The following is a 27,968-nucleotide window of genomic DNA, read 5'->3' on the forward strand; positions in this document are numbered from 1 at the left end:
TCATGTATCACTGTTGGCCCTGTCCTTGTGCCTTCCTTTACTTGCACTACCTTCCCTTGCATCATAATTGATTAAACAAGACAAACTCTTTAGATCCCTTACTTTTTCCAAGAAGGATCTAGCCAGAAAAGGTTGTCCCTCCTCTATAGTTGTAAGTAGAGCTTTAAATTGTTCTTCAAAACCCTTGCAAGAGATCCCTATGTAGTCACGAATTTCATCCACATTATGTAGAACCCAGTTTGAATGAAATCCAACCCAATGGTGAGTCGGGAGCAATGAGAAAATAGGACTAGGCTCATCGCCCATATCATCCCGTCTGTTAAATGTAAATCCACCCCTGTCTCCCTACACAAAATCTCTAAAGAGCAATAGGTACCTAGAGATAACGAGATCTCAATATATTTTGATAACATATTCTTATTCAAAGTTGCCCTTAACATCACCAAAAATGATGATGAAATTGATTAAAAATGGCCAAAAATATTGACGTAGATATGATTACCCAAAATGAAAAGAAACAATTTATAAAAAAAAAAGAAAAGGATATCACAAGCAAAACGTAACGTATTAATACCTATAGTCCAAACACCTATTGAATATAATGAATCATTGTACGTAAACATAATGAAAAATAAATAAATTGTGAGATATACAAAACATGAACTATTGCATAAGGTTTCTCGTAGAAACTTGATAATGATAATGAGGAAACATATTTTCCTCTAGTGCATGTGAGATTATATTTAAATATTTTATTAGTTTGATAGTCATAGAAAATATGGATATGTGTTTAAGAGATTGGGTTACAACATATTTATACCCAGATAATGATATATATTAAAATCCATGAAGAAAATAAAATAAATGAAGCATATAATACAACATCTCGAAGTATTTATTTTGTTAAACTAAAAATATATTTATATGGGAGAAAGCATTCTGATGCCTAGTTTACAATTGTCTCAATGAATATCTATAGAAAATGAGGATTTGAGAATGATCCAATTTGCTTGTGTTTTCATTAAAAGGTCAAATTTTGGATTTGTTATTATTGCGGTATATGTAGATGATTTAAATTTAGTTGGGACTCTAGAACTATGATATTCCAAAAGAAACTAAGATCAAATGAATTTCTTTAATCGTAGACATATTGATCAAATATGAAAATATAGAAAATTTGATGGATTAAACTAGTTAGAATTTTATTTCAAGACAAAAGTCAATTTATGATCTTTAAGAGAACATGAAACTTTTTGGATTTAATTGAAATACTTATGATCATAAATAGACAAAAAGCTTTGCATCATTGTACTAGTTTGAATATTTAGAAATTTATGGTGCAATAAAAATATTTGTGATTTTGTAATGCCAAGTGTGAGGACCATGCCAACGCAAGGTGACAAACTGCCAATCGAGTGTGAATGCAAGGTAAAGATGAGGGATACTCCATTGACTTGGTGAAAAATATATGCGGGTTCAGCAAAGTGTAGCTTGTCCAGAAAATGGGCAAGCAAATAGTTTGTAGAAAATTTGACAAATGCATCACCGAGCAAGGTGAAAATGGGCTTTTTACCTTATGATAGGCAAGTTAGAAAAGCTGACCGAATGCAGGAATGAGAAGCTAAAGAGGTTGGTAACTTGGGCAAGAAGGAGAGTTACCAACCCAAGGTGTGCAACAGTCCAGGAAGGACTGGTTCAATTAAATGAGCTTTCCGAAACAACATGGAAATGCTCATAAGGTGGAAGGGTTGTAGGAGCCCACACTCCACCTAAAAGGTCAAATCTGCAGTGGGTTTAGGCTGATATTTCAAACCATACTGTCTAGACCTAGAGATATGGTCAAATGCCACTTGGGAGATCCTTGCTCGGAGAAAGATTGAGGACTGGAGGTAAGGCAGGCTAAAAGCATGTGCAAACCATGTCCTGCTAGTCTGTCTCTATCATTCTATAGTGAGACGACTATGGGTGAAAGTTTAAACCGGAAAACTAGCCCAGATTGGATCGAACTAGACTGGTTGGTCTAGTTTTGGACCGGTTCGGAATCATTTATTGTAAAAACCAGTTGGATTAGGTCTGTTTTAGTTATGTGCTTTTCGGGACCAAACCGGTTTAAAAAGATATATATAAGTTAAAATTTTAATATTATAAAAATATTTTTATACATAATTTTTATATATAATATATATAATTAAATATGAAATTTTTATATATAATTATATATCATATATAAAATAATTTTATATTATAATTTATAACATAAAAATTTAATCTTAAATATGAACATTTGTAATTTGTTTGATCATATGTTATAAGAGTTATAGCATAATATAGTTAACTTAATATGTTAGTATTAATACTATGATATTAGTATAATATGATACTATGATATTAGCATAATATTATAATTTATAGTAGTAACACTATAAGACTATGATATATTAATATATAATATAAATTAACACTTGATTAAAATCAAAAAACTGGACCGAACTAAACTGGAACCAATAAAATCGGAAGTAACAGTTTAGGAGGGTAACTGATACAAAATCAGTTCTTGAAAATACAAAACCGTTGTAACCAGTTCAGTTCTAAAAATTGTACAACATCGGACCAAACTGGACCGATTATACCCGTAGGGACGACAGAGACTAAAGGACTCATTTTCATACTTAGAGTTATAAGTACGTAAGAAAGACATATGACGATCCCACCCTATAAAAGGGATTGGACACAGGACAAAATCCCACTTTTGAGATTGCAAACACCTGAGTGTCCTTGGAGTCAGATTCTTAAGAGAAAGCAAGAGATTTTAAATGAGACAAAGAGAGGAGCAGCGCAATGCCACCATAGTAATTTTGAGTAGTGAGATAGTTTCTAAGACAATGTTGGGGAATGTGGGGTGCATGTTGTGAGAATGTATAAAACATGGCATATGCATACTCTACTCTGTAATCTCTCCCTTTCTAATAATGAATAAATAAATGTTTTCACCATTATGTTTATAAATATGTTTACTTCGCATTTTATGAGATCTTGAATATGATTATTTTTGGATTAATTTTGTATAATATCCGGGTGTGTGTAACCATATCGTGTGTCAATCATCATGGATAGGTAGAGAGAGTCCCTAAACCATTCATGTGGTACTTTGCCACAAGCTTCATACAAGTAGAGATAGTCTTTGTGATGATTAGGGTGGAACAGAATCATGTTGGCTTCTCCTGATAGACGAGAAGGAGAATGCTCCAAGCATATCATGTGTGGTGTCTTCGAGTTGGTTGGCCGAGTAGACATTCTTGGGTGCAACATGTATATCTGTGTGTGAGAAAACTCTGTGTGAGTGTCGACCTGTGTGTGACAGGCAAGTCAGCTTGCACGTTCGTTGGGTGGGAATGATTCCCAGATTTTAAACAATGGAGTGGCTTCCCTTGTCGCCATTTCAGGTGACAAATGTCTGTGTGATAAATGTGAACTTCTATGTGATGAATGCGATAAGTTTTACATGTTTGAGAAGATGGTGATTCCTTGCCTCGGCAACCTATACATACAATATATTGAGTTTTAAATAATGGGTAATTCCTCATTGGGTGATTTCTTGCCATGCTTATATAGTCATGTTTTACTAAGAGGGTAATTCCTTGCTATATTTAAGAACACATGTGTTTTTGCCTAATGGGGTGATTCCTGGTTATACACTAATATATGTGTTCACCAATTCTATTACATGAAACTGTACATTGCACACGTATTCTCTCTTATTAGTAATTTTATCATAGCTATCTAACATACTTATGGTTTCAATAACGAAACTGTAGGCTTTGATGCAAAGATAGATCCATGAATGATACTCGAGGATGTAGAGCTGGCCTTGCCCAAGGAATAGGCATGGAAGCTTGCTTCTGTTGTAGAATCTATTTACCTTGTTGGAGAGTTGTACATATTTACTAGCCAGGCGACCATATGTGTTTAGGCTACCTCGTTTTGGGTGTATGAACTAAGTATTTGGATACATGTGTATTTATTGGTCTACCTTGTTTTCGATTTTCATATTTTTAAAACCAATTTAAACTGAACCGGACTAGATTGGTATATATATTTTTAATTTTTTTAATTATATCATATATATTATATGCTAAGTTGCTAATTAATATAACATGAAATTATAATCTTACTATTCAAGTCTATTAATCTTATAATATAAAATTAATATAACATGTGATATAATATAAAATTAATCATATAAATTTTAATATAACATTTCAATAATATATAAATTTTAATCTTATAATATAAAATTAATATCGTAACACCCAGGCCAAGCCTGCATTCAAAATTTTTTCTTGGGTTTGTTTTTAAGGAAAAGCCCAAGCCCATAAGATCTCGTGCCAGACCCCTCTTCTCGCCGGCTCCATGCATGTTTTTTTTTTCTTTTTTACTAATTCTTGGCAACCACTCATTTAAAGGATTGATACTCGATAAGCAGTTGGGCATCAATTTTCTTCTCAAACTAAGGTTGCCTATATCGCGCCCTTTTGTGATGACCCGTTTTTACGTGTATTTTCACTGAAGGGTTGTTTTTAATTTAATTAATATATTGGTTTATTTATTTTAAATTATTGTGTTTTAAATTGGTTTTTAATTTATTTGATGTTGTGTTTTATTTCTTTTAGTTGTTTTGTGGTTTTTAATCTCTTTTCGGCGTGTTTTTCGGAGTGAGGATTGGACCTCATTTCTTTTCACATCTTTTTCCTTTTTCTCTATTTCCTTTTCCTTTTTTCTCTTTTCTTTTTTTCTTCTTCTTTCTTTTTTCCTTTTCTTTTTCTTTCTTTTCTCTTTCTTCTTCCTTTCCTTCCGTCCCGTGCGTTTTCTCTCATTTATCCATCCCGTCGCTGCCCCTTTGACCGGCCGGTTCTCCGCCGTCCGGCCACCGTTTGATGCACCGTCACCACCATTCTCTTCCCCTTCCACCATAGATCATCCCCACCAATTTTCAGAGCCATCGGACCAGCCGTTAGCTTTCGAGAGCCGCCGGAAGTCGCTGCACCTGCTCTGTTTTTGCCCCTGTCACCGGAATCTTCTTCAGCCCAGACCGCCGCCGTCCGACCACCGTTTGGCTCGCCACCGGTCTCGTTCGAACCCCCTCCCTCCGACGCACCACCTCACCAAATATCTCCCCCATTCGGCCAGCCGTTAGCCACCTAGAGCCATTTCTTTCCACACGGTTTTTGGCTCGATCCGCCGCCGTCGCTCCACCTCCGGCCACCACCTCTTTACCACTTCATCACCGACTCCTTGCCGTCCTAGCCCACCCATTTCCAGCCTCCAACGACCACCGGAACAGCTCCTACGAGCTTAGTTTCCGATTTGCATTTTCCGGTCATTTCCGGCGATTTCGCCGCCACCCACGGCCAACCACCACTTCCAATAGCTTCACAATCATCCCTAGACCATTCCCTATCAATTTTGTGTCCTATTTTGTCCCCGTTCAAAAGTGGGTTTTTCACAACCCACGGCCACAGTGAATTTTCACTGTGACGTTGCTGTTTTTCCGCCGTTTGCAACGCCGGGTGTTTTCTAAAATTACCGTATAGCGCTGTAAGTATTTTCCAAATCCTATTTTCAGATTTAAATATATATAGCTCATTCTATTTATTTACTGTTGTTGGTTGTTGATTCCGGACTGAGTCCGAGGAGTTTCGGGGGTTGGATGGATGGAGGACGGAGTTGCCTGTTTATTTGATTTATGATTGTTGGATTATTTTATTATGCATTGTTATGGCATTACATGGTGCATGCACGTGTGTTTGTGGATTTATGTGGAAAGCCTGTGTATTGGCGTAAGTGTATTGCGGGTGCGTGTGTATCACGAGCCCAAGCCGGGATGGGTTATTATCTCGGTGGAGCTCCTCTGGTCACTCGGGAGCGGAATAAACTGAGTGATGTCCCCTGAGTTTTCGAGAGCAATGACGGGAGCGGGGCTAGGGGATGCTTGGCTACGAACGCGCCGGGCGCGGAACCGGGCATCGCCCTACTCACCGACTCCGTGGCCCTTCACTGGTGAGGGCTAGAGGATGCTTGGCTACGAACGCGCGGGGCGCGGAACTGGGCATCGTTCGTTAGGTGTCACATGCGTGGTGGTACTCTACGGTGTGACACTGGAGCCAGGGTGTGCGGATGACCCCTAAGGGAGGTCATGGTGCACGCGGTTAAAATTGGATAATGGTTTGTGAGGCCAAATGGGACTTTTGGCGTGGGCCAGATGGAATTCTGGCGAGATATTGGGCCGAATGGACTTCTGGCGAGATATTGGGCCAAATGGACTTTTGGCGGCCAAATGTGACTTTTGGCGTGTTTTTTTGGAAAGGATATGTTTTTGGGCCAAATGGGATTTTTGACGTGTGTGGAAAAAAATTATGTTTTATGGGCTTTGTGCATTGGGCATGTTTCATGCATATTGTTTGAGTCCTATGTGTTTTTATCTGGTAGCGTTTGGGTTTACTTACCTGCGGAACCATTTGTGGTTCCGTAGCTTTTGGTGCAGGTGATGAGGATGAGGAGGAGGAGGCTGAGCCCGAGGATGCGGCTCCGCCAGGTTGCTGATGATATGTTTTATATTTGTTTAAAACTGTATTTGGGTTTTTTGTAATATTTTATTTACGTATGTTTTAAACAGCTTGTATTACATTAAGAAAAAAATTCTGGTACTTAGTTATATGACTTTCGTTATCCGCTGCGTTTCCTTTTGCACATTTGTTGCCTTTGCACACACTTGGCACCCGTCGATGGGATGGTGACCCGGGTTGTCACCATCCGGACATCTCGATTTCCCCGTGTTCGGGCGTGGGGATTTGGGGGAGTCACAGGTGGTATCAGAGCGGTTCGGCTCTGGGTAAAACCATGCGTCCCATAGGTGGAGTACCAGAAAGTTTTAAAAGCTGGTGTTAAAATTATTTTAATTTATTTAAGTTGAATTGTTTTTCTTTATTTGATTCGATTTTATCTGATTTGAATTTATTTTATTTAATTCCATTTGATTTGGTTTGGTTTGATTTGATTTTATTTGAATTGCAAGGATGTTGTTTATTTATTTTATTTATTTTGTTTTAAGTTGTTTTGTTTTGTTTTATCCGGAGTTAAAGTGGGATTGAGGATTGTGCTATGGCAGGAGGACGGTACTATTGAGAATGTCGTTGATAAAAAAAAAAAAAAAAAAAAAAAAAAAAAAAAAAAAAAAAGAAAATTAGTGAAGTAGGGTTGAATTTTATAAAGGTGGGTTACTTTCATAATATTGTGGCTAGAAGGGAACGACATGGATCAGGCAATTTCTTGGGAGTAGGAATGTAAGTTGCAACTAAGGAGGGGAGTTAGCTTTAAGTCGCTTAAGATGGTTGAGGTCTTAGGTTTTGTAGAATTTATGTAATGAAGCTATAGAATAGGAGAGTGTAGGTTCAACGAACTTTAAGGATTGGTTTAAGATAATTTTATCTAAGGTTTGAGGCCTTATAGATTTTAGGAATATAAGTTTATGGTAATTAAGGTGTTAAGTTCGACAAGCTTTGGGGGGGAATAATTAAATTTCAAGTTTTGAATTTCGCTGATTCGGATGAGCAATTTGGTGGCAATTGGGGCTTTAGATTTTACAAGCTTTTAAGGTGAATGATTTGGATTAAAACCACCAATCTTGAGAATTTCGGAAAATGATTTATTATCTATTAATGTTTTAGAATTTGAAAGATTTGGGAGTCGATTGTTCTATTATGGGATGTAAGTTCTTTGATCTTAGAAGTTCCGGAAGATGATTCTTATTTGATTAAAGGTTTTAGAATTGCAGAGTTGAAGGACCAATTTATAATAGGAGTTGAGTTCTTAATTTTACAGACTTGGGGTGCTAGCTTGATCCACTCTGGAGAGTGATTAGTTTGCAACCATTAAAATGGGGTTGATCAGAGTTTAGTTAATAATATGAAATTTTTTTTTCTGGAGTACATTTCTTTGAGAATGGAAGGTAATGATTTAGCTCATATACTTCTTTGAGGATTGTAGATATTGACTTAGTTCAGAAAATGACTATTGTTAACTCGAGGTTGTAATAATCGATTTTAGGAAATGATTTTTGTCGGTTCGGAAGATATAGATCCATTGAGGTTTTGGAAGCAATAGTTTAATTGTTGGCATTGAATTCGATTGAAGTTGAGACCTTATGTTCTTGAGACTTTTGGGAACGGATTATTAGCAGGTTTAAGGTCATTTTCAGTATAAAGTTTTAAGCGGTAGCTATTTGCTAATGTTAAGGGTATAAGTTAAGCAAATATAGGAATGATTCATGTTGATTTGCGGATATAAGTCGAGATGATGGAAATAGTGGTAATAGCCTATTTGTGTGTTGGAATGACTATTAGTTTCGGCTAAGAACGTATGAGATCGACACGTGATAGTGGTGAATAGATTGGAGTGTTCAGTCGAAACGTGTTACTGAATGGTATGTTGGTTGGCAATAATTGTTATAGCTCGAGGTTATAGTGATAGGTTTTAGGATTGACTCATACCGAGTGAGGATAATAGATGATGCAGGTTTTAGAAAATGAATTTTTGTTTATTTTGAGGATAAGGTACGGATGTTGGAAATGGAAGTGATGGATCACTTATACGTTAGAATGATTATTGATCTTAGCTAAGGGTACATGAGATCCATTTATAGTGGTGGTGAGGGTGTATGGATTTCGGAGAGTACAAATCCTAGTCTCTTTTTGGCTTTGAGTTGTTTGGTAAGTTGAATGGAATGTACAATTGAAGTGGGTTACCAATTGGAGTGATGGTTGGCATTAATGGTTGAGTCTATCTTCAAGAATTAATTGTGACTTGAGGTCACACAGGAATTTAAATTGGTGAGGTTATACTTTTCTTTGGAGATCAAGTATCTAGTTGGGAGAATTGGGGATATGGTTATATAGCTTGAAAGGAGATCATTAGGTCACCATGTGTGGAGTATGAAGTAATGAATCTTAGAAGATGAAACCTATGCATCAAAGGTGGGTAGCATGATCATATGTATGAAGTAATAAAACATTAGGATTCATGAGTGTTGTTTAATAGTTTTGATGGATTGAAGATTTAAACAGTATGGCCTGTCTTGAGATTTATTTGTGAAGTGCTATTGAAGGAATTAGTTGTGCTAAAACTAAAGTTTTTGAGGGTATAAGTAGGTGGGTGAGTTACCAAGAGCGTTTTGATTATGTCTAGGTGAAGTCAATGGGAGTTTATAGTGAGTTAGTTATTGCAAGATTAGATGTTATTCAAAATATAGATTATGAGCTTGAAGTGTGGGATATCGGATAGAGGTTATAGGCGCTCTTGTTGGTTGGCGGGGAAGGACTTGGGCCTTTTAGAGATGTTCCTTATCTTTAGAAGAGACAGGTGTATTTTGGGGATGATGTTATATGTTTTCAAATTGGGGCCTGGAGGTTGATTAGTACTGGTTCTGTCATCAATCAATGGATGTATTTTGCGGAATGTTGGTTTTCGATTGGGGCAGCAATGGCCAACTGAGGAATGAGTGGAGATTTGAGGTTTTTGGAGGTATATGATTTTCTATGGAAAAGTGATAAAGGTTTTATTATGATTAGGTGTGGCTTGAGCTTATACTTCATGATATTAATTTTGAGGATATAGCCTTTATGTAGTTTGGTGAATTATCAGAGTGTGCGCGAAAGCATGATTTTTGGAGATTCTTAGGAGTTCAAATTTTGTGTTGATTTTGAGGATTTAGTAGTGATTCGAAGTTTTAATGGGACATTAATCTTTTGGTCGTGCAATTTGATTTATTGATGGTTAATTTTGGAAGTGGCTATTAGGTTACCAAGGTTGGAATAGGATGAAAATTCGGAAGGTAAAGTAGAGGCGTCGTCGATATTAGCAATTTATGGTGTGAAGTTAATAACCATTGGATTTGTTGGGAGTTGTCGATGATATGTATCTCTCAAATATGTTCGGAGTTGTATGTTGTATCTGTTTGGCGCTGATGGTTGATCTTGCAAATTTCGAGGACGAAATTTCTTTTAAGGGGGGAAGGATGCGATGACCCGCTTTTACGTGTATTTTCACTGAAGGGTTGTTTTTAATTTAATTAATATATTGGTTTATTTATTTTAAATTATTGTGTTTTAAATTGGTTTTTAATTTATTTGATGTTGTGTTTTATTTCTTTTAGTTGTTTTATGGTTTTTAATCTCTTTTCGGCGTGTTTTTCGGAGTGAGGATTGGACCTCATTTCTTTTCACATCTTTTTCCTTTTTCTCTATTTCCTTTTCCTTTTTTCTCTTTTCTTTTTTTCTTCTTCTTTCTTTTTTCCTTTTCTTTTTCTTTCTTTTCTCTTTCTTCTTCCTTTCCTTCCGTCCCGTGCGTTTTCTCTCATTTATCCATCCCGTCGCTGCCCCTTTGACCGGCCGGTTCTCCGCCGTCCGGCCACCGTTTGATGCACCGTCACCACCATTCTCTTCCCCTTCCACCATAGATCATCCCCACCAATTTTCAGAGCCATCGGACCAGCCGTTAGCTTTCGAGAGCCGCCGGAAGTCGCTGCACCTGCTCTGTTTTTGCCCCTGTCACCGGAATCTTCTTCAGCCCAGACCGCTGCCGTCCGGCCACCGTTTGGCTCGCCGCCGGTCTCGTTCGAACCCCCTCCCTCCGGCGCACCACCCCACCAAATATCTCCCCCATTCGGCCAGTCGTTAGCCACCTAGAGCCATTTCTTTCCACACGGTTTTTGGCTCGATCCGCCGCCGTCGCTTCACCTCCGGCCACCACCTCTTTACCACTTCATCACCGACTCCTTGCCGTCCTAGCCCACCCATTTCCAGCCTCCAACGACCACCGGAACAGCTCCTACGAGCTTAGTTTCCGATTTGCGTTTTCCGGTCATTTCCGGCGATTTCGCCGCCACCCACGGCCAACCACCACTTCCAATAGCTTCACAATCATCCCTAGACCATTCCCTATCAATTTCGTGTCCTAGTTTGTCCCCGTTCAAAAGTGGGTTTTTCACAACCCACGGCCACAGTGAATTTTCACTGTGACGTTGCTGTTTTTCCGCCGTTTGCAACGCCGGGTGTTTTCTAAAATTACCGTATAGCGCTGTAAGTATTTTCCAAACCCTATTTTCAGATTTAAATATATATCGCTCATTCTATTTATTTACTGTTGTTGGTTGTTGATTCCGGACTGAGTCCGAGGAGTTTCGGGGGTTGGATGGATGGAGGACGGAGTTGCCTGTTTATTTGATTTATGATTGTTGGATTATTTTATTATGCATTGTTATGGCATTACATGGTGCATGCACGTGTGTTTGTGGATTTATGTGAAAAGCCTGTGTATTGGCGTAAGTGTATTGCGGGTGCGTGTGTATCACGAGCCCAAGCCGGGATTGGTTATTATCTCGGTGGAGCTCCTCTAGTCACTCGGGAGCGGAATAAACTGAGTGATGTCCCCTGAGTTGTCGAGAGCGATGACGGGAGCGGGGCTAGGGGATGCTTGGCTACGAACGCGCCGGGCGCGGAACCGGGCATCGCCCTACTCACAGACTCCGTAGCCCTTCACTGGCGAGGGCTAGAGGATGCTTGGCTACGAACGCGCGGGGCGCGGAACTGGGCATCGCTCGTTAGGTGTCACATGCGTGGTGGTACTCTACGGTGTGACACTGGAGCCAGGGTGTGCGGATGACCCCTAAGGGAGGTCATGGTGCACGCGGTTAAAATTGGATAATGGTTTGTGAGGCCAAATGGGACTTTTGGCGTGGGCCAGATGGAATTCTGGCGAGATATTGGGCCGGATGGACTTCTGGCGAGATATTGGGCCAAATGGACTTTTGGCGGCCAAATGTGACTTTTGGCGTGTTTTTTTGGAAAGGATATGTTTTTGGGCCAAATGGGATTTTTGGCGTGTGTGGAAAAAAATTATGTTTTATGGGCTTTGTGCATTGGGCATGTTTCATGCATATTGTTTGAGTCCTATGTGTTTTTATCTGGTAGCGTTTGGGTTTACTTACCTGCGGAACTATTTGTGGTTCCGTAGCTTTTGGTGCAGGTGATGAGGATGAGGAGGAGGAGGCTGAGCCCAAGGATGCGGCTCCGCCGGGTTGCTGATGATATGTTTTATATTTGTTTAAAAATGTATTTGGGTTTTTTGTAATATTTTATTTACGTATGTTTTAAACAGCTTGTATTACATTAAGAAAAAAATTCTGGTACTTAGTTATATGACTTTCGTTATCCGCTGCGTTTCCTTTTGCACATTTGTTGCCTTTGCACACACTTGGCACCCGTCCATGGGATGGTGACCCGGGTTGTCACCATCCGGACGTCTCGATTTCTCCGTGTTCGGGCGTGGGGATTTGGGGGTGTCACACCTTTTCCTCCGCATGCACGTCTTCAATTAGGGTTCTCGGTGTCACTATATATATATATGCATGTTACTCAAACTCATGGATGCATGTTTTAAACATCCTCAACCCTAGTTTGAGTTGCCGCTCGTTCTCCTCTTCACAGAATGCCAAACCGAGACCTCTACCCCACCACCACCTTAGGGTAGCCTCTGTCAAGCTCCATGCAGTAAGACATCTAGCAATGTGGACCCACATCAACTCGGGAAGAACCAACGTCCCAAGTCTCCCATGCATAGAGCCAATGCCACTACCCAGCTGCTCGAACCAGCACATGCCCAAGACCAGGCCTCCTCTGCGAAGACTCTGTCAGCCTAACTAGTACGCTTAGTGGTGTAACGAGTTCGATTCGGTCCTGTTTTGGACAAAATTTAGGACCGAATTGGTATACACCATTTTTGCATTTTCAAAATCGATTGCGTACCGGTTACCCTCCTAAACCGGTACTCCAGTTTTACCACTTTTCGATCCAGTTTTTCAGTTTTAATATATAATATAGTATTTAATACTATAGTGATAATATATTGTAGTATATTATAATATATATTATAATTGTATTATAGACTATAATGATATAATATAATATATAATATAATGATATATTATAGTATGTTATAATATATATAGTAATATAGTATTAATATAACTATTAATATGCACTATATAATATTAGTATAACTATTAATCCAATAAACAAAATGATATAAGATTTTAAAATTTAATAATATATTAATTAATAATTTATCATATAATACAAAACTATTTTATATATAGTTATATATTATATATAAATATTATATACGATAGAAAAAATTAAAATATATATATGTAAACTGGTCCAGTCCGGTTTTAGAAAAAGAAAAATTAAAACTAGACCAATTTTGATCCCTTTAAAGAAAAATAAAATCGGTACCAGACTGAACTAAACTTGGGATTGGACCGATCCCACCGGTTTGGTCTGGTCCGGTCTAGTTTACAGAATTTTTTTTACACCCCTAAGTATGCCACGACCCCCCCTTCTCATGGAATACCCAACCATTTGTCCCCTGTTTTAGCCCCCAAAAAAAAGAGCATCAACCAGCCTAGTGCTCATTTCGTGCGGAGCCACCACACAGCACCAGCCACCTCCACGTCATTTCCACCAGCACAGAAAACTTCGACAGGCACTACATGCTGCTCCAGGTCCACCATGTCCCTCTCAGTAGGCCACCGGTAACATCTCCGTTACACTCTCTTGGCCTACTCTCTCTCTCTCACATCTCTCTCTCTCTCTCTCTCTCTCTCTCTCTCTCTCTCTCTCTCTCTCTCTCTCTCTCTCATCAATGCTCAACCACTCATCTTGCCTGCATAACCATCGCATTTGCCTAGCTCCGTTGTAACTCCTCTCTGTGAGTCTTTGCTGCACTTGGGTATCCTAGTGAAAACATGTTGTCCATGATTAATTTGTTTTTAAAAGTGGGCTTTTATTTTTGAAGAAGTATATGTTTTCTTTTAAATAAAAATGCTTATGAATTTATATTAGACCTTGGTTATTTTTTTTATTAATTTTTATTTTTGAATTAGGGTTATTATAAGTCCATAGTAAAGTGAGGATGTTCTTGTTTCATGGCTTTGTCTAAATTGGGTATAAATGCCAGCCATGCTTTCTAAGTTATCAAGATAATTTAGAGTTTAAATAGTACGAGATATTAAGTGAAAATTGATGTTTAGAGAATTTTTTATATTTTAAGGTCATGAGGAATTTAGATTGTTAGAAAAATAGGTTACTTAGCGTTTCGTGTTTAGTATTGAAAAAGATGTTAATTTCAAATATTTATAGAGTTACATGACTATTATTGAAAATGAAAAGTTGCAGGTTAAAGACATGTTTGATGATTCGGGGCCTATACTGAATCGGATACAGCCGTTGGTAAATGATGCTACTTTGGCCAAAATTGTTGCTTCAGGTGTGCGGCTTAAATCAGGAACTGATATATGCGTATGGAAGCATACAATAAATGGGGAATTCTCTACAAAATCAGCATAGTAGTTAATCAGAAACAGGGGGGCAGTGTGTACTTGGAAAAAATGGCTATGGAAAGAATGGATTCCAAAAAAGATGTCCTTTTTTGTTTGGAGAGCTAGAAGGAGAGCTATTCGGATTGATGATGTTATTCGGCGACTCGGAATTCCTATAGTTTCAAAGTGTGAGTGCTGCTTTCAGGCCAAGGTAGAATCGTTTAATCATTTATTTTGTGAGGGGGAAGGACCTAAAGTGGTATGGCAGTTTTTTGCTGATGCATGCCGTATAAAGATTGCGCACATTAGATTCTGCGAAGGAATGATGTACTGCTGGTGGAATAAAGCTTCTATGAACTCTCAGGTGGGTTGGATTAGAAGTTCTCTTCCTATTGTCATTTCTTGGTCAATATGGAGGGCAAGATGTGAGGCAAGGATGGAAGGTGAAAAATTTATGACTGATAAGATCATTCGTGTGATGACCCGCTTTTACGTGTATTTTCACTGAATTGTTGTTTTTATTTTAATTAATATATTGGTTTATTTATTTTAAATTAATGTATTTTAAATTGGTTTTAATTTCTTTGATGTTGTGTTTAATTTATTTTAGTCGTTTTACGGTTTTTAATATCGTTTTCGGCGGATCGATTTTTGGTCTCCGGAGTGAGGATTGGACCTCATTTCTTTTCTTTCCTCTTTTTCTTTTTCTCTTTTTCCTTTTCTTTTTCTTCTTTTCTTTCTTTTCTTTCTTTTTCTTCTTTTTCTTCCCGTTTTCTCTCTCCCCATGCAGCCCCCTTCTCCTACCCCTTCCCGTCGCCGCCCGTTTGACCGCATTTCTCCACCGTTCGGCCACCGTTTAGTGTACCTCCACCACCATTCTCTTCCCCTTCCACCAGAGATTATCCCCACCAATTTTCAGAGCCATCGGACCAGCCATTAGCCTTCAAGAGCCGCCAGAAGTCGCTGCACCTGCTCTGTTTTTGCCCCTGTCGCCGGTTGCTTTCGCAGCCCAGAACCGCTGCTCGCTGGCGGCGTGGCCTACACCACCCACCCAGTTTTCTTCCCCTCTCACCGGTGAACATCCCCACCAAGTTTCACCTCCATCCGAGCCACCGTTAGCCACCACGAGCTCCTCCAAGCCATACGGTTTTTCACCGTTTCTGGCGTCGTCGCACCACCTCCGGCCACCATCTTTTCACAGCTTCTTCCCCTACTTCTTGCCGACCTAAACCACCCATTTCCGGCCTCGATCCGTTGCCGGAGCAGCTCCCACGAGCTCAACTCCGTTCAGCCCCTTTTTGGCCTTCGACCGCCATTTCCACCACCACCCACGGCCAAAACTCGTTTCCTTTAGCTTCATAAATATATCAAGACCATTCCCTATCAATTTCGTGCCTTGGTTTGTCCTCGTTCGAAAATGGATAATTTATTACCCACGGCAACAGTGTAAATTACACTGTTACGTTGCTCTTCCTCTGCCGTTTGCAACGCCGCGAGCTTTCTAAAAATATCATATAGCACTGTAAGTATTTTTCAAACTCTACTTTTAGATTTAAATATATTTTGCTCATTCAATAAATATTTATCTATTGGTTGGCTGATTCCGGACTGAGTCCGAGGAGTTCGGGGGTCGGATGAGTTGTGGACGGAGTGCTTGGTTTTGTTGATTTATGTTGGTTGATTAGTGTTGTGCATTGATATAGCATTTACATGGTGCATGCACGTGTGTTTTTGTTTAATTGTGAAAAGCCTGTTTGTTGGCGTAAGTGGACTTACGGGTGCGTGTGTATCACGACCCCAAGTTGGGATGGGGTATTATCTCGGTGGAGCTCCTCTGGTCACTCGGGAGCGGAATAAACTGAGTGATGTCCCCTGGGTTGTCGCTGGGCGATGACGGGAGCGGGGCTAGGGGATGCTTGGCTACGAACGCGCCGGGCGCGGAACCGGGCATCGCTCTAAGCACCGACTCCGTGGCCCTTCGCTGGTGAGGGTTAGAGGATGCTTGGCTACGAACACGTGGGGCGTGGAACTGGGCATCGCTCGTTAGGTGTCACATGCATGGTGGTACTCTGCGGTGTGGCACTGGAGCCAGGGTGTGCGGATGGCCCCTAGGGGAGGTCATGATGCATACGGATAAAATGGATAATGGTTTGAGATGGATATGGGCCAAATGTGACTTTTGGCATGATATTTGGAAAGGATATGTTTTTGGGCCAAATGAGATTTTTGGCGCGTGTGGAAAAATATGATTTTATGGGTTTTGCGCATTGGCATCACTTCATGCATATTGTTTGAGTTCTATATGTTTTATCTGGTGGTGTTTGGATTTTTCTTACCTGCGGCACCATTTTTGGTTCCGTAGATTTTGGTGCAGGATTCGAGGAGGAGGAGGAGGCTGAGCCCGAGGATGCGGCTCCGCCGGAGTTTTGAGTTGAAGTAATGTTTTGTAGCTGTTTTTAAAACTATATTTGTGTTATGTAATATTTTATTTATGTATGTTTTGAACAGCTTGTATTATACTAAGAAAAATTCTGGTACTTAGTTATATGACTTTCGTTATCCGCTGCGTTTCCTTTGCACATTTGTTGCTTTTACACACACTTGGCACTCGTCATTAGGGTGGTGACACGGGTTGTCATCATCCGGACGTCTTGATTTTCCCGTATCCAGGCGTGGGGATTTGGGGGCGTCACAGGTGGTATCAGAGCATGTCCCGTAGGTAGTACCAGAATGTTTTTAAAGTTGTGTTTTAAAATTTATTTTAAGTAAAGTTGCTTTTGAATATGTTCTAATTGTTTTATTTGTTTGAGCTTATTTGCTTGTATGTATTTATTTAGTTGTGTTATTGCATGCTGGTTTCTTTTTTTTGTTTTCTTGTTATGTGGTTTGGTTTGAGTTTTTGGTTTTATGTTGTTGGTTTTATTTGTTTTTCTTAAAGGGGGTCAAATGTTGTGTTGTGGCAGGAAGGCAGTATAATCGAGGATACTATTATTAGGCAAGAACATTTAGTGTAGTAGGTTTGAATTTTTAGTGATGTGGTTTGCTTGTATGATGTTGAGGTCTGAAGGGAATGTCATGGTTTAGGCAATCTTTGTAAAGCGGGAACTCACGTAGCAATGAGGAGAGGGATTAGCTTTAAGTCGCTTAAGATGATTGAGGTCAAGGTTTTGTAGAATTTATGTAACGAGGCTATAGGATAGGAGAGTGTAGGTTCAGCGAACTTTAAGGATGTGTTTAAGGGAATTTTGTTTAAGGATTGGGGTCTATTGCCGCTGTGACCTGGCAGCGCTTTAAGAAAGAATTTAATGATCGCTTCTTTCCTGCTTCAGTGAGGTGGTAAAAAGTATGAGAGTTCTCAAGCTTAGTCCAAAGGAGCATGACCGTGGAGCAGTACGCCTGAAAATTTATAGAACTTGGGTGATTTGCTCCTCACCTCATCGCCTCGGAGGAGATGCAGGCAGAGCGTTTCCAAGAGGGTCTACGTTCTGATATATGCCGAATGGTGGTCAGCTACCGGATATTCACTTTTCAGGATTTAGTGGATGTGGTCACTCTTGTAGAGCGAGAGAATAATCTGAATATGGGCTCCCCTTCAAGACAAAAGAGGCGGAGTTTTACTGGTGAAGGAAGTAGTTCGGGTTTGCCTCAGAAGTTTGTTCAGTAGACTGGGATTCGACCATTAGCAGCCTCGGGAGTGCGTATGGGAGGACGAGTGCCAGTTTGTGGAAGATGTAATAGAGCTCATGGAAGCGAGTGTCGTCTGGGTAGTAACCAATGTTTTGAATGCGGCCAGACGGGACATCTTGCTCGTGATTGCCCTAGTCGAGTTCAAGAAAGCCGTGGAGCTCGTCGCAGTGGTAAAACTAACCAGAGGCATTTAGCTCGGGCTCATGTGCGTAGTGACTCTTGGTACCGTTGGAGGCGAGGTTACGGAGACTCAAAATGTTAGAGTCATGACAGGTAGGGGTCTAATCTAATCTTTAGTGATGAACACCTTGTGTGGTTTGTTTTTCTTATATTATAGAGGCTTAGAGAGAGTGGCATGAGCTGGGTGATCTTTTAGGGAAGTAGAATAATTGAGTTCTTTAGTTCCGTGGAGTTTATGAAATGGTCTATAGCGTAGTAGTTTGTAAGTTCAATAGATTTAGATTTTATGAAATTTCATTAAAGTTTTAAAGTTTGGGGCCTTATAGATTTTAGGAAAATAAGTTTATGGTAATTAAGGTGTTAGGTTCGACAAGCTTTGGGGGGGAAATAATTAAGTTTCGAGTTTTAGATTTCGTGATTCGGATGAGTAATTTGGTGGCAAATAGGGCTTTAGATTTTACAAACTTTTAAGGTGAATATTTCGGATTAAAGCCACCAATCTTGAGAATTTCAGAAAATGATTTATTATCTAGTAATGTTTTAGAATTTGAAGGATTTGAGAGTCGATTTTCTTTTATAGGATGTAAGTTCTTTGATCTTAGAGATTCCGGAAGATGATTCTTGTTTGATTTAAGGTTTTAGAATTGCAGAATTGAAGGACTGATTTATAATTGGAATTGAGTTCTTAGTTTTACAGACTTAGTGCTGTAGCTTGATCTACTCTAGTGAGTGATTAGTTTGTAACCATTAAAATGGGGTTGATTAGACTTGAGTTATTGATATGAAAATTTTTCTAGAGTAGATTCCTTTGAGAATTGGAGGTAATGATCTTCTAGTTCGTGTTTTTCTTTGAGGATTGAATATATCGAGCTAGTTTAGAAAAATATTTACTGTTAACCCGAGGTTGTAGTGCCAGATTTTAAGAAATGATTCTATCGATTCGAAAGATATAGGTCTATCAGGATGTTGGAAATAGTAGATTTTGTGTTGGTATTAAATACGATTGAATTTGAGGTTATATGATCTGCAGACTTTTGGGAATGGATTATTAGCAGGTCTAAGGTCATTCTCGGTACCAAACTTTAAGCAATAGCTAGTTGCTGATTTAAGGATATAAGTTGAGTAGATTCAGGAATGATTCTTGTTGAGTTGAGGATATAAGTCCAGGTGATGGAAATGTAATAATGGATCACTTGTACGTTTGAATGATTTGTGGTGTTGGCTAAGAGTACATGAGATCGATGAGTAGTAATGGTAAGTGCGTATGGATTTCGGGGAGTGCTGGTTCTACTCTAATCTATTTTTGGCTTGGTAGGAGTTGAAGAGGAATCTGTGTGATAATACTAAATTCAAGATATTTTGGCTCTGAGTCATTTGGTAAGTTGAACGGAATGTACAGTCAAATCGGGTTACCCATTGGGATGATGGTTTGAAACGACTGTTGTATTCATCTTGAGAATTAATTGCGACTTGAAGTCATAGGAATTTAAATTGGTGAGGCTATACTTTTCTTTGGAGATCAAGTATCCAGTTGGGAGAATTGGGGATATGGTTATTTAACTTGAAAGGAGATCGTTAGGTCACCATGTGGGGTGTATCAAGTAATAAATCTTGGAAGTTGAAACTTATGCATCAAAGGTGGGTAGCATGATCATATGTATGAAGTAATAAAGCAGTAGGATCCTTGAATGTTGTTTAATAGTTTTTGATGGATTGAAGATTTAAACAGTATGGCCTGTCTTGAGATTTATTTGTGAAGTGCTATGAAGGAATTAGTTGTGCTAAAACTATAGTTTTTGAGAGTACAAGTAGGTGGGTGAGTTACCAAGAGCGTTTTGATTATGTCTAGGTGATGTCAATGGTAGTTTATAATGAGTTTGAAGTATGGGATATCGGATAGAAGTTATAAGCGCTCTCGTTGGTTGGCCAGGAAGGACTTGGCTTTTGGAGATGTTCCTTATATTTAGAAGAGACAGGTGTATTTTGGGATGGTGTTATGTGTTTTCAAATTGGGGCCTGGAGGTTGATTAGTACTGGTTTCTGTCATCAATCAATGGATGTATTTTTGCGGAATGTCGATTTTCGTTTAGGGCAGCGATGGCCAACTGAGGAATGAGTGAAGATTTGTGGTTTTTGGAAGTATATGATTGTGGTAAACGTTTTCTTGTGGTTAGGTGTGGATTGAGCTTGTACTTCATGATATTAATTTTAAGGATATAGCCTTTATGTATGTTGGTGAGTTATAAGAGTGCGCGCGAAAGCATGATTTTTGGAGATTTTTAGAAGTTCAAATTTTGTATCGATTTTGAGGAATTAGTAGTAATTCAGAGTTTTAATGGGAGATTAATCTTTTGGTCGTGCAAATTTTATTTATTGATGGTTAATTTCGAGAAGTGGCTATTAGGTTACCAAGGTTGGAATAGGATGAAAATTCGGAAGGTAAAGCAAATGCGTCTTTGACATTAGCAATTTGTGGTGTAAAGTTAATAACCATTGGTTTTGTTGGGAGTTGTCGACGTTATGTATCTCTCAAATATGTTTGTAGTTGTACCTTGTATCTGTTTGGCGCTGATGGTTGATCTTGCAAATTTCGAGGACGAAATTTGTTTTTAAGGGGGGAGGATGTGATGACCCGCTTTTATGTGTATTTTCACTGAATTGTTGTTTTTATTTTAATTAATATATTGGTTTATTTATTTTAAATTAATGCATTTTAAATTGGTTTTAATTTATTTGATGTTGTGTTTAATTTATTTTAGTCATTTTACGGTTTTTAATATCGTTTTCGGCGGATCGATTTTTGGTCTCCGGAGTGAGGATTGGACCTCATTTCTTTTCTTTCCTCTTTTTCTTTTTCTCTTTTTCCTTTTCTTTTTCTTCTTTTCTTTCTTTTCTTTCTTTTTCTTCTTCTTTTTCTTCCCGTTTTCTCTCTCCTCGTGCAGCCCCCTTCTCCTACCCCTTCCCATCGCCGCCCGTTTGACCGCCCATTTCTCCGCCGTCCAGCCACCGTTTAGTGCACTGCCACCACCATTCTCTTCCCCTTCCACCAGAGATTATCCCCACCAATTTTCAGAGTCATCGGACCAGCCGTTAGCCTTCGAGAGCCACCGGAAGTCGCTGCACCTGCTCTGTTTTTGCCCCTGTCGCCGGTTGCTTTCGCAGCCCAGAACCGCTGCTCGCCGGCGGCGTGGCCTACACCACCCACCCAGTTTTCTTCCCCTCTCACCGGTGAACATCCCCACCAAGTTTCACCTCCATCCGAGCCACCGTTAGCCACCACAAGCTCCTCCAAGCCATACGGTTTTTCACCGTTTCTGGCACCGTCGCACCACCTCCGGCCACCATCTTTTCATAGCTTCTTCCCCTACCTCTTGCCGACCTAAACCACCCATTTCCAACCTAGATCCGTTGCCGGAGCAGCTCCCACGAGCTCAACTCCGTTCAGCCCCTTTTTGGCCTTCGACCGCCATTTCCACCACCACCCACGACCAAAACTCGTTTCCTTTAGCTTCATAAATATCTCAAGACCATTCCCTATCAATTTCATGCCTTGGTTTGTCCCCGTTCGAAAATAGGTAATTTATTACCCACGGCAACAGTGTAAATTACACTGTTACGTTGCTCTTCCTCTACCGTTTGCAATGCCGCGAGCTTTCTAAAAATACCATATAGCGCTGTAAATATTTTCCAAACTCTACTTTTAGATTTAAATATATTTTGCTCATTCAATAAATATTTATCTGTTGGTTGGCTGATTCTGGACTGAGTCCGAGGAGTTCGGGGGTCGGATGGGTTGTGGATGGAGTGCTTGGTTTTGTTGATTTATGTTGGTTGATTATTTTTGTGCATTGATATAGCATTTACATGGTGCATGCACGTGTGTTTTTGTTTAATTGTGAAAAGCCTGTTTGTTGGCGTAAGTGGACTTACGGGTGCGTGTGTATCACGACCCCAAGCCGGGATGGGGTATTATCTCGGTGGAGCTCCTCTGGTCACTCAGGAGCGGAATAAACTGAGTGATGTCCCCTGAGTTGTCGTTGGGCGATGACGAGAGCGGGGGCTAGGGGATGCTTGGCTACGAACGCGCCGGGCGCGGAACCGGGCATCGCTCTACGCACCGACTCCGTGACCCTTCTCTAGCGAGGGCTAAAGGATGCTTGGCTACGAACACGTGGGGCGTGGAACTGGGCATCGCTCGTTAGGTGTCATATGCGTGGTGGTACTCTGCGGTGTGGCACTGGAGCCAGGGTGTGCGGATGACCCCTAGGGGAGGTCATGATGCATACGGATAAAATGGATAATGGTTTGAGATGGATATGGGCCAAATGTGACTTTTGGCGTGATATTTGGAAAGGATATGTTTTTGAGCCAAATGGAATTTTTGGCGCGTCTGGAAAAATATGATTTTATGGATTTTGTGCATTGGCATCACTTCATGCATATTGTTTGAGTTCTATATATTTTATCTGGTGGTGTTTGGATTTTACTTACCTGCGGCACCATTTTTGGTTCCGTAGATTTTGGTGCAGGATTCGAGGAGGAGGAGGAAGCTGAGCCTGAGGATGCGGCTCCGCCGGAGTTTTGAGTTGAAGTAATGTTTTGTAGCTGTTTTTAAAATTATATTTGTGTTATGTAATATTTTATTTATGTATGTTTTGAACAGCTTGTATTATATTAAGAAAAATTCTGGTACTTAGTTATATGACTTTCGTTATCCGCTGCGTTTCCTTTGCACATTTGTTGCTTTTATACACACTTGGCACTCGTCGTTAGGGTGGTGACCCGGGTTGTCATCATCCGGATGTTTCGATTTCCCCGTGTCCAGGCGTGGGGATTTGGGGGCGTCACAATTCGTTCAGTTAAATTATGGATTAGAGATATGGCATACAAAATAAGAAATTTCCAGCACATTGGTGGAGAGGATAGAGAGATAATGGAGAGGCTTGCATGTCCGATGATCCCTATTTCACCAAAGCCTATTAAATTAATTGCATGGAGTCCCCCAAACAGAGGTAGAATAAAGTTAAATATAGATGGTGGCTCTTGTGGAAACCCAGGACAGGTAGGGGGAGGGGGTATTCTTCGGGATTATAGAGGAGATGTTATTGGGGGTTTGCACATAAATATGGACATGCCACTAATACTATTGCTGAATGCAGGGCCTTATATGATGGTCTTCGGTTATGTCAACGGTTAAATATATAGGATGTGTTGGTAGAATCGGATTCTGCAGTTATTGTTGGTTGGCTAGCTTTCGGGATATGTAAATATTGGTTTCTTTTGAACTTTTGGGAAGAAGTGCAACTCATGGTTAGGGAGCTTAATGTACATTGTCGGCATATCTATAGAGAAGCTAATATGATGGCGGATTTTTTGGCAAAGCAAGGAGCAAGAGTTTGACGTTAGATTTTAATGATGCATCTGCCATTCATGGGCAGATTCGGGGTCTTGTACGGCTAGATAAAATAGGGATGCCTTATTTGAGAAGGTGATATGTAATGGGTTTTTTTGTTTTTTGGTTTGAAAGGGTGGGATGTTTTGTTCTTTCTTTTGTGATTGTTTTATGGTATTTCTCCGCCATACGTGAGGGTCTTTTAATAAATTCTGGGACGGGGTCTCTTATGGACAGGAGACCTTAGTCTATTTAAAAAAAAAACGATTAATAATTGTTCAGCTTTGTTGAGGAAATTTTTCTGAACGGCTAAGAGAGCCAGTAAGTGGGGTTCCTATGCTAGGTTTGGCATAAAAAAATAAAAAGAAAAATGAATTGAGGTTGGTTTTGAAAATGTGCATGATGTGTTTTGAAAAGAAAATGTTAAAAACAACTTTAGTTATGTATTTCTGCATTACTTATGAAATCTATATGAAAGAGGAAAGTGTTTTCTGATATAACTAGTGTAGACATAAATAATATGTGATATATTTATGAAATGTACAAAAGAGTGAATATTATATTTAAGAATTTTATACATGTTATATGAAAATGTTTTGGATTTGTTTTAATCATATGGAAATGATATAAAGATATTCAACACGTGATTTGATATGATATGATAAGATACATGTGCAGTTTTGAATATGAATAAAAAATCTTTGAAGTGATATGAATAGTTAGTATTAGAGCAAAGTCAGGGATGGTGGTAGAATCTCGCCTAACAATTCCTAGTACCCAGGAGCTGAAAGAATGGTGGTAAGCAAGGATGGTGGTAGAGTTCTACCTGTAATTTCCGTCTATAGTGCTCTGATAGGTACCCTCTGTAATCGATCTTTGAATATGAACAGTTTTCTTGTACATGAACAGTTTATAAAATATTGCTCTGATGTTTTGATAGCTAGTTTGTTATGGGGTATGTATTATGAAAATGAAATTATTTATTTCTGCATATTGAGCTAGCTGTTGATAACTCACCTTTAATCTCCATAATATTTTTCAGATAATCTTGATGGTTCAGCTGGAGATTAGCAAAAGTAGGCAGCATTAGAGAGGTTTGATAATCGTAGAGGAATAAATGTCTGAGGGTACAAGTGCTTATTTGAGAGTCATGGTTAGTAAATTAATTATGTTTTGTTATTTTGATATGTTGAGTTAATGATATTTTTGAGTTGTTGAAGAGTTTTAATTTTTTTTTTATTTTTGAGAATTTCTTTGTTGTCACTATGAAGAAATATGGACATTTGGGTTGAGTAAATGAATTAATATTTTATGGAGTTTTTTGGATTTTATAATTGTGATATTTTAATTGATATTAAGTAATAAAACCTAACTCCCTGGACCTCTGGGACTAGGGCGTTACAAACATAACATAACATGTTAATTTTAAACATAAACATTAATATTAAGTTATTAATATAAACTTCCTTTTGATATATATATATATATATATATATCAAGGATAAATACACTTTTGGCATAATAAATTATAATATATATTCTTTTTGTAAATATATTTTTACACATTTGATAATATATATTTATATAAAAAGTTTAGAATTTATATAGTGTAAGAAAAACACAACAGAAAGTACCTCAAGTTCAGTTTAAAGAAATGCTCCACAAGTTTCTCCAGGGCGACAAAAAACAAGCGTTTTCTCTTAGTAGTAAAGTATACTACGTAGTTATAAAACTAAAGTAACACTTAACAAATCCACAGCCTATAGACTATTTCAAGAGAGAACAAGTGAGAGAGATTTTTTACTATTGTGATTGATGCACTAGAATCAAAAGGAGGGGGGCTATATATAGCCCTTCCTACACGGCTGGCCTTAAAGGCCAGCCTTCAATACGCTGGAAACGGCTGTGTAACGCATGGCTTTAAGCCATGCGTTATAACGTATGCATCCAAAGGGGGGGTCTGCCTGTGTGGGCCCCCTCCATTTAACATCTCCCACTCGCACACAGTGGGCATGACCCTAGGTCTGCATCTCTCTAATGTTCTCAATCTTGTTCACACAAGTAAATAGCCCGTGCGACCACCAAGCATATCTTTAGAAAGGTGGGAGTACATACACTAAATCTCTCCCAGAGAAGACTAGCATAGTAACATCCCTAAAGTGTCTGGTCATATCCTAGACTTATTCAATCGCATCAGATCAAGCATTTTCGAAACCCTCTTGAGTTCAGAAAACTCAGAACAATACTTGACTAACTCCAAATCATTTTAATATGTTTACAACCTTAGTCGCTACCAGTATGTAGCGTCATAGTTTGACATCAGCAAACACTATCGAAGATGCGATATCGAATAATCTTTCCTTTGCACTCATATCATTCAACTTTGGTCGAACCGCTTTCCCAGCAATGCCTCTTTAGACCGTATTAATCATGGTCATAGACAACATGCCAAAGTAGCAAACATCACAACCTTCATCTCGTGACAGAGTCAAAAGTAAAGGACACTTAAAAATGAGACTCACACAATGATAAAGAGGGAAACCTTTTACTCGCTTACTCATTTGGTCGAATAAGCACATGTAGTATGAAATACATGCTAAGGTGGATTTCTCATTCTTAAAGAGCATATGTCTATATCAACACCGTATAGATCTTAGTCTAGTCGCTCCTTAAGCATCTAACCCGAGTTCCTCCATTTGCTCGCCTCCAAGGCGTCAAAGAAGATCTCACATCTGGCTAACCACATGCTACATAGATTGTGGGGTAACCCATGCATAGTCCTTTTATTGGACCTTATTTTAGCTCCCACTAAAACGACATATCTTTGTGTCAACTAACTTATCAATTTGGATAGGTATCTAAGAACAAAATTTCTCATCTCTACTCGCTTCTCAAACGCTAGAGGCGAACGCTCTTATGAGTGAGTCGATCTAAGCCTGTTGACATATCTTGTGTGTGTATTAGAAAAAACAATACGATAAAGACAATAACTGAATCATATTGTATTAATATCCCAAAGGAAAGGTTAGATCTCAATGTCATTTGAAACAGAAATTACATTTACAGTCTTCGTAGTCCTAGATTCCTAACATGAGCCTCAAAGACTTCTCTTACTATGGGCTTCGTTAAGGGATCAGCAACCATGCAACTTGTAGAGAGGTGTTTTAGAACCACTTCCTTTTGCGCTACCATGTCTCTGATGTAGTAATATCTGATATCTATGTGTTTGGTTCTTCCATGGTATTTAGAGTCCTTAGCATATGCAAGAGCAGCTGTGCTATCGCAGAATATTGTCACCGGATTTGAAGTATCTGTGCCAATGTCTAAATGCTTGAGGAACCTCTGTAACCAAACAACTTCTTGAACTGCTGCAGAACAAGCTATGTATTCTGCCTCCATGGTGGATAAAACTATACAAGGTTGTTTCTTGCTGCTCCATGTAATGGCGCCATTGTTGAGCAGAAATACATACCCAGTTGTTGATTTACGCTCATCTAGGTCACTGCCCCAGTCGGCATCGCTGTAACCTCTTAGCTGCAAATCTGAACCTTGATAGCATAGCACATAATCTGCAGTTCCCTTTAGATATCGCATAATCCTCTTGACTGCTTTCCAGTGAGCCAGTTCGGGATTAGATTGGAATCTACTTACTAAGCCAACTGCATAGCATATGTCAGGCCGAGTACACATCATTGCGTACATTAGACTACCCACAGCATTAGCATAAGGGACACGGGCCATCTTTTCCTTTTCTCTTTGAGTCTTAGGACACAACTCTTTAGATAAGTTCTCGCTTTTTGTAATAGGGGTGTCAATGGGTTTACATTCACTCATTAGGAAGCGTTCGAGAACTTTCTTTATGTAATTTCATTGGGACAAACACAATATTCTCTTTGAGCGATCTCTGTAGATCTTAACTCCCAGAATGTATTATGCCTTACCAATATCCTTCATTTCAAAATTGAAGAATAACCACTCTTTTGTGGCGACTATCAACCTTTTATCATTTCCAGTTAGTAGTATGTCGTCAACATATAATGACAACGTAATGAAACTTTTCTTGGATCTTTTGACATAAACACAATGGTCCTATGTGATCATCGTAAACCCATTCGAAAGAACGGCTCGATGGAATCTGAGGTACCATTGCCTAGATGATTGTTTTAGGCCATATATAGATCGTTTGAGCTTGCACACTTTGCGCTCCTGACCTTTGACCACAAAACCCGTTGGTTGATCCATATAGATCTCCTCATCTAGTTCTCCATTGAGAAATGT

The 27,968-nt window shown here is 39.3% G+C and overlaps 1 protein-coding gene across 1 annotated transcript; it reads right to left on the reverse strand.

Annotated features, from left to right (window-relative positions):
- Positions 1 to 27,284, reverse strand: LOC122304776. Its single transcript, XM_043117042.1, has 2 exons — positions 26,988 to 27,284; positions 1 to 345 (listed from the first exon to the last, which is right to left on the reverse strand). The coding sequence occupies exons 1-2, from the start codon at positions 27,282 to 27,284 to the stop codon at positions 1 to 3; spliced, it is 642 nt and encodes a 213-aa protein (XP_042972976.1).
- Positions 27,285 to 27,968: the final 684 nt, after the last annotated feature.

The sequence above is a fragment of the Carya illinoinensis genome, chromosome 3 (genome assembly GCF_018687715.1).
Source record: "Carya illinoinensis cultivar Pawnee chromosome 3, C.illinoinensisPawnee_v1, whole genome shotgun sequence".
In the NCBI taxonomy this organism is placed as follows: Eukaryota; Viridiplantae; Streptophyta; class Magnoliopsida; order Fagales; family Juglandaceae; genus Carya; species Carya illinoinensis.

Excerpts from the sequence above, each read along its gene's own strand:
- LOC122304776 (XM_043117042.1), bottom strand. The coding sequence starts at position 27,284 with ATGCGATATCTAAAGGGAACTGCAGATTATGTGCTATGCTATCAAGGT. Across the intron at positions 346-26,987 it reads GCACAGATACTTCAAATCCG|GGAGACAGGGGTGGATTTAC; the intron begins GTGACAATATTC and ends GATTTTGTGTAG.